This window comes from Taeniopygia guttata, chromosome 8 (genome assembly GCF_048771995.1).
Source record: "Taeniopygia guttata chromosome 8, bTaeGut7.mat, whole genome shotgun sequence".
Taxonomy (NCBI): domain Eukaryota; kingdom Metazoa; phylum Chordata; class Aves; order Passeriformes; family Estrildidae; genus Taeniopygia; species Taeniopygia guttata.
In genome coordinates, this window is record NC_133033.1 from 6,357,230 (window position 1) to 6,364,422 (window position 7,193).

Here is a 7,193-nt window from a genome sequence, read left to right on the forward strand (position 1 = left end):
CCCTGGCCAATGGCAGGCGCCACATTGTTGTCAAATGTTGCCTAATGGCAACGCGGGCCGCAACAATAGCGCGAGTGGCGGCGCGGCGGCAGCGCGCTCCGCTCCGCTCCGCTCCGGCCGCGTCCCGCGGGGCTCCGCGCCCGCCCCGGCCCGGCCCGGCCCCACCCGGCTCTGCCCGCCTGCTCCCGGCTCGCCCGGCTCGGGAGACAGGGTGACTTTTTTTTTTTTTTTTTTCTTTCCCGCTATTCTCTGCTGGATTTTAGCCTCTGCGGCTCGTGGCGAGGGATCCTGTCGTTGAAGGTGCCGGATTGTTCTTTGAAGGGACGCTGCTAGTCTGTGGCCGCAGTTTACAGGGGGACGGGGGAACGGAGCTTAGCGAGCAGCTCGGGTTGCACCGGGGCGCCGTGGGGAGCGGCGACCCCGCAAGAGCGGACGGGAGAGGTCGGCTTTGAGCCTGGCGCGATGAACTTGGTGCTGCCCCGCCAGATGCGCACGGAGAGCGAGAAAGCGAGAGTGATCTAAGTTTTCTTGGATTTTCTTGTGTTAGCTTTGCTTTTCGGGCGCGGAGGGGAGGAGGGCGCGGAACGGCTCCCGACGGGCCCCTCCTCACTTGAACCCCGCTCCGGGGCCGTGTGCTGGTGCGGGGGGCCGGGGGCGTCGAGCGAGGCGAGAGGACAGGCGCTGGGCTTTGCATGCCCGCTCCCGGGGCTCTGCGTGCCCCCCACTCGTGATTGCGCTTGAAGGCAACGGGAGCCTCTCCGCGCCCGGGCGCGGCTGCGGCGCAGGGGCTCCCCCGCCCCGCGTCGCTTTGGGGGAGGCCGGGGAGGGGGGGCCGCTCTCTCGGGGCGGGCTCGCCGGGATGGAGCTGCGGTCGGAGCTGCCGAGCGTCCCCGCCGCGCCCCCCCCGGTGCCCCCCAGCTCGGTGGCGGCGGCGGCGGCCGCGGCGGCGGCCACGCTGCCGGTGAGCGTGGCCGGGAGCTTGCTGCGGGCGCCGCCGCTGCTGCTGCGGGCGGCCGAGAAGTACCCGCGGACGCCCAAGTGCGCCCGGTGCCGCAACCACGGGGTGGTGTCGGCGCTGAAGGGCCACAAGCGGTACTGCCGCTGGAAGGACTGCATGTGCGCCAAGTGCACCCTCATCGCCGAGCGCCAGCGCGTCATGGCCGCTCAGGTGGCGCTGCGCCGGCAGCAGGCGCAGGAGGAGAACGAAGCCCGGGAGCTCCAGCTGCTCTACGGCACGGCCGAGGGGCTGGCGCTGGCGGCCGCCAACGGCATCATCCCGCCCCGGCCCGCGTACGAGGTGTTCGGCTCCGTCTGCGCCGGGGCCGGCGGCGAGGGAGGCGCCGGCGCCTCAGGTAAGGCCGCGCCGGGTGCCCTCGGAGCGGTGGTGATGGGGGGAAGGGGCCTGGAGAGGCGGCGGGAGATGAGCGGGGCGCGGAGCTGCGGGCGGGCGGCCCCGCCGACGGCCGGGGCGCTCCGCAGGGGCAGCCCCACTGACGGTCTCTTCCTTCTGCACCCCCGACCCGCAGAGTCCAAGATGCAGAAGTTCGAGCTGTTCCCCAAGACGCTGCTGCCGAGCCGCGCCGTCACCCCGCAGCAGGCGGGCGGGAAGCCCCTCTCCCCGGACGGCGAGTCCGTGCCCGGCACCTCCTCCCCAGATGCTCGCCACGGCTCGGGCTCGGAGAACGGGGACGGCGAGTCCTTCCTGAGCTCTCCCGTCTCCAAGGGCCCGAAGGAGGGGGAGGAGAGCCCGGGCTCCATCAGCCCGCTGGGCTCGGACTCGGGCTCGGAGGCGGACAAGGACGAGCAGGACCCGTCGCCCTCGGCCGGCGGCCGGCAGCGGACTCCCATCGACATCCTGACGCGCGTCTTCCCGGCGCACAAGCGCAGCGTGCTGGAGCTGGTGCTGCAGGGCTGCGGCGGGGACGTGGTACAGGCCATCGAGCAGATCCTCAACAACCGCGGCCCGGAGAAGGGCCCCGAGGAGGGCTGGGCCCGGGACGGCGCCTTGCAGGGCCTGCCGCCCACCCCCGCCGCCGCCGCCGCCCACCACCGGCCCTTGATCGCCGGCGCCATGGCCCCGGCCATCGGCACGCTGGGCAGCCGCTCCGCCTTCTCCCCGCTGCAGCCCAACGCCACGCACTTCGGGGCCGAGGCCGGCGCCTACCCCCTGGGCACCCACCTGGGACTGAACCCGCTGCGCCTCGCCTACTCGGCGCACAGCCGGGGACTGGCCTTCATGACCCCCTACTCCACGGCCGGGCTGATGCCCACGCTGGGGTTCCGGCCGCCCGTGGACTACGCCTTCAGCGACCTGATGCGGGAGCGCTCCGCCGTGCACAAGGAGCAGGTGTACTCCAGCGGGCTCTACGGGCCCATGGTCAACAACACCCCCGAGAAGCAATAGCGGCTTCCTAAAGCTCGTCTGTGTAGAGGTAGCTAGGTAGGCACGGGTGGACGGACGCGGGTGGCTTCTCCCCCCCGTGCAGGCGGTGGTTGCGTGCAGAGCCCGGCGCGGACAGGCGTAGGTGTGTTAAGGTGATAAAGGTGCACTTTTCATTGTCCAGACATGAGTCGCTCTTCGTTGCTTATGGCCATAAGCATGGATATCCTCAGCGCGTCGTGGCGTGTGCACACACACGCGCGCTCTTTCCCACACACATACATATATATATATATGTATACTAGCAAGTGTATAATGTTATAAAATGGAAATCTAAGTTATTAATGTAACTCGTAGGTGAACTTGGTATTAACGTTAAGCTAAAGGTTAGGCAGCGCATTGTAATACTTACCAGGCATATAGATGAAACATTTGTCAAATTGAAAACCTTTTCCTTCTCGCCCCTAGAAACGTTGCGGTCTGTATATAACATTGGAAAGTAGATATATTTGTAACTGTCCGTAGGACCCTGGCGCCAATGGTGTATGATGGTTTAATAAACCTCCTTCATTTGTGATCTGCAAGAAAATTGCTTTCTTGTTCCGATGTAGCAAACTTCTTGCTGTTTCTAACAGGTAATTCTGTGTTCCCATTTCATAGAAATAAATGTTATTTTCTATTAAAAAAAAAATCGGTCTTATGAATGGTAAGTGGTATTTTATGAGATTATGGAAATGTGTTAATGGGAAATTAATTTGACAAGTACATTCAATATTTAAAGGAGTTTATGCAAATAGTACAAACATGTTTACTACATTTTTATCATGGTCAAACTAGATATTCTTCAGATAAATTTATAAATAAAAATGAAGCGTACAAGCAAGAGCAAATTCCTTATCAACTGAAATTGTCAAATACGTTTATTTCTGGTCTTTTTCTTATTTATGCCTGCAGAAAAAAAAAATCCATCGAAAACCTACAGAGGTATAAATTTAAGCAGGATTTCTCCTTTGATATCTTGATGTTTTTTGACATATTTAGGAAATTTGGAAATTTGGCATTGTCGCAAAGAGAAGCCTGGTTAAATCAAATCCCACCTTGCGAACTGCGGGTTGTGTAGCAGCAATAAGGTTTTACCCCTTGTATTTGAAATCGGATTGTGCCTTTCAGTTGTTTTTTGTGTCAAAATAAGAACAGGGATCGATAATAATGACTTTTTTTAGAATGTAAAGGTGCGTTTGCGGCAGAGGCGGATGAGTTAAAATCAGCGCAGGGAAGGTTTCTCTGTTTTCAGAGTTGTGTGTCCTTCACCCTCATCCATGGGTAAAGGCTACTTGCGTGGCTTTTTTTCTTTTCTCTCTCTCTCTCTTTTTTTTTTTTTTTTTTTTTTTTTTGGCAATGGTGTCCAAATGTTCTCCGAGATCAAAAAGTAAGTAGGGCTTTCCTGCCTCTGTTTATTTCTGTATTGGGATGAGCGGGGGGCAGCGGCCGTGCCCCTGTGCATCCCGAGAGGGGATCCCGCCGAAGGCCGGAGCGTGACTTTCTTGCCAGTCCTGGGAGTGTTTGGCCCAGGAAAACTATTACTCACAAAGAACAAGTTCAGTGCGTGGTTGAATTAAGACTGTAAAAGCTCCTAAAGTTGGTTGGTATGGAAACCTAATCCCAGCGAACCGCTCCGTGGCACAGCTGGACTGTTTACTTTCTCACTTCAAATATAACTGTGTAAACATTGGCTGGGAGCTGCCAGCGCGGCTCCTACCAACCAGTTAATATACTGGTGGGGCTGGGAGGACAGGAGTCCTGCCGCAGCTAGGGAGGGAAGCTCCTGGGTAAAATCAAATTGCATCAAAACGCAATTCTTCCATCCTGCATGCGATTGATCAACTTGGATACAATTTTACGGTTTTCTTAAAAAAATCCCCCAAAAAACCCAAAATCAAATCCAAAACAAAAACCCAACAAAAAAGTAAGTAAATATTGCAGATTACACCTAGGCAAATACTTTTGACCCCAGTCCATCCTGGGAGCAGCCAAATCAATATCGTAAGGGAAACTTTTTAAAGTCTCGTGTTCCAAGAGCGGGTGAAACTTAATATTACTACAATAAAACGGTTTAATAAAGAAGGGCTTTAATAGTGAGCTAATTTGATTGAGTTTCCTAATTCCACTTTAATTGGAAAAGGAGTTGTCTGTTTGGTTATAAAGTGCTAGGGTTATGTTAGACTGGGAAAAAAAAAAAGATGGACGTTGAGCATCTGAATAAACTTTTTTTTTCTATTTTTTTTCTTTTTTGGTTGGCAGCTGACTTTGTGCAGGATGGGTTTCCATATCTAGGATTATGAACGGGCTACAAAGAGCTGCTACTTAAAGAAATCAGGTCGCCACATTTCTCCTATTCTAGCCCTGTTGAGAAGGGCTTAGGAGCTGTTGATTTAACTCAGCTCCCCTTTTAATTATGAAAGCCATTCTTGTGTAGTTAGGCGAGCAGGACAATTTATCAGAATTGTTGCCGTGTCTTGGAGGTTGGCTTGAGCTTGGATTTATACAACCGACAATGGGGATCACGACGATTAACTTTCATACGGGTAGTTTAGGCAGTTAGACTGGGGGGGAGTAGGAGGAGGGAGGAGGGGTGAGAGTGTCTGATAAATTATCGCACTAAAGTAATTCCTACAGATTAAAAAAAAAAAAGAAGAAAAAAAAAAAGATAAAAGCCCCTTGGGTTTGGAGCTGCCTCGGAGCGGTTCGTATACAGAAGCCTCTGGCAGAACATAAAATATTCAGGTCCCTTTTAGAGTAAAATAAAATACTGTCACTTGAATAAAAATCGGCGGAACCGAGTATAAATTATTTGTGAAGCAGAGAGGCTGCGGGCGAGCGCTCGCAAACTTCCCTGTTAATTAAATCTTAATCCATGGGTCGCAGGAAGCGGCGGAGCTGCAGCAGCGGCTGCTGTACATACAGCGGGACACGTTCCAGAGTTATATTAACTGCACTCGTGTTTAATATGAATCAGTCCTAATCCACAGCATAATAAAGATCAAATTAGACTAACCATTTAGTAGCGAAATGACATTCCTTCACCTAAAATGAACCTCCCCGCGCCGTGCTCGCTGCCAGGCAGCCGCAGCAACCCGGCCGGGCCCGGCTGGGGCTGAGCGGGGCCGGGGAGGGCAGCGGGGCGGCCTTTTCCAGGCTGGCCAGTTCAGTTTGCAGCCCGAGGGGGGATCCCCGCTACCCTCCCACGCTTCCCAGAGCCGCCTCTTCCCCACCTTCCCCACCCCTCCGCACAGCCGGTCCCGCGGGTGGAGGAGGCTCGGAGCGGGCTGGGGTCGCTTCCCCGGCGCCGGCCCGGAGCATCCCCTGTCCGCTGCTGGGGCCAGGGGGACACCCGCGACAGGGAAGGGTGGTGGCCCAGCCAGGGCCGCTCCAGCGGGGACATGGATGAGCGGCTTTACTGGAGACCGAGGAGCGAGCCCCGAGTCCCGCTCCGTCTTTCCCGCGGCCACGGGAGCGCTGCGGCCCCTGCGCCGGGACTCGCTGCCCCGTTTCCCAAGCTGGAAACCAGCCCGCATCCCGGCGGTGCCCGGAGAGGAGAGGAGAGATGGGATGGGATGGGATGGGATGGGATGGGATGGGATGGGATGGGCCGGCCCTAGGTGCCTCTCACGGGCGGGGCGGCCTTTTGTGCCGGCGCTGAGCAAACACAGCTGCCGCTGTGGCAGCGTTTGAGGGAACGCGGCTCTCACCGTCCCACCCCTCGCCCCCGCTCCCGGCCATCCCTCCTCCGTGCTCCCCTGGGCGGGGGTGACACCGGGTACCCCGCGGCTCCCGGGCTGATCTCATCGGCGGGAGCGCAGCGCCGGTGTCAGGCACACAACTTCCCACGTCCCCCGGCGAGGGGACACCTCTGCCTCTTCTCACGGCGCGGGCATCCCCCCCGTGTTGTCATAACATCCCCATGGCAACGGCGGCAATTACTCCTATGCCAGAACAACAATGGGAAAGTATTTAATATATTTAAATGTGATTAAGCAGGTGGAAGAAACGAGGACGAGCAGCTCCGTAGGAAGAGCCGGCGGAGGCTTCCAGGGAGCCCCGGGGGAGCAGCGGCACGTCTGGAACTCAACAGATGGAACGAGGGACGCGGAGTTACACCGGGAGAGGAACGGAGTGTTTTACGTTTTCTGCCGCCTTTAGCACCAATTGAGGCACGTGAAAATTCATTCCGATTTCCATCTCTCGGAATTTCGACAGAAATACTAATACACCGTTGCAAAAGAATATTTCCCCCCTGTTACTGTTCCTTTCCAGTTTCCTCTTTATTCTTCTCTACCTTTTTATTAGAAAGAAAACAAAACCAAACCAAAACAAAACCACAAAAACCCCCCACAAACCCGCTGTTAGCCGTAAATTCGGAAACTAAAAGGCACGGAAAAAAACCCCTGAAACTGCACAAAGCTGGTTTGTATCCAATCTCCAAAACGAGTTTACTGGGGAAAAAACCCACTTCATCAGAGAAAAAAAATAGAAGAAGATAATTAATTTAAACACACACTTTAACCTGAAAATTATTCCTTTCCAGCCACTGCCCCTCATTTCTATGTAATTAGGGAATCTGGTAACCAAGGGAAGAGATGCTGCTGACCCAGGGAGCCGCGGCCGCTGCCGGTGCGGCGGGTGATGCCCAGCGGGAGCTGCTGCCGCCTTTCCCCGGGAGCGGCCGGGGCTGGGCCCGCGGAGCCCCGGGAGCCGGGCAATGCCCCTGGGCTTGAATTCACTGTTCAGTTGTGTGGCCGGTGATGGGTTTGGT

The 7,193-nt window shown here is 56.3% G+C and overlaps 1 protein-coding gene across 1 annotated transcript; it reads left to right on the forward strand.

Annotated features, from left to right (window-relative positions):
- DMRTA2 (DMRT like family A2) lies at nucleotides 1–3,295 on the forward strand. Its single transcript, XM_030279016.4, has 2 exons — nucleotides 1–1,352; nucleotides 1,527–3,295. The coding sequence occupies exons 1-2, from the start codon at nucleotides 860–862 to the stop codon at nucleotides 2,402–2,404; spliced, it is 1,371 nt and encodes a 456-aa protein (XP_030134876.1). The 5' UTR covers nucleotides 1–859; the 3' UTR covers nucleotides 2,405–3,295.
- The last annotated feature ends 3,898 nt before the right edge of the window (nucleotides 3,296–7,193 follow it).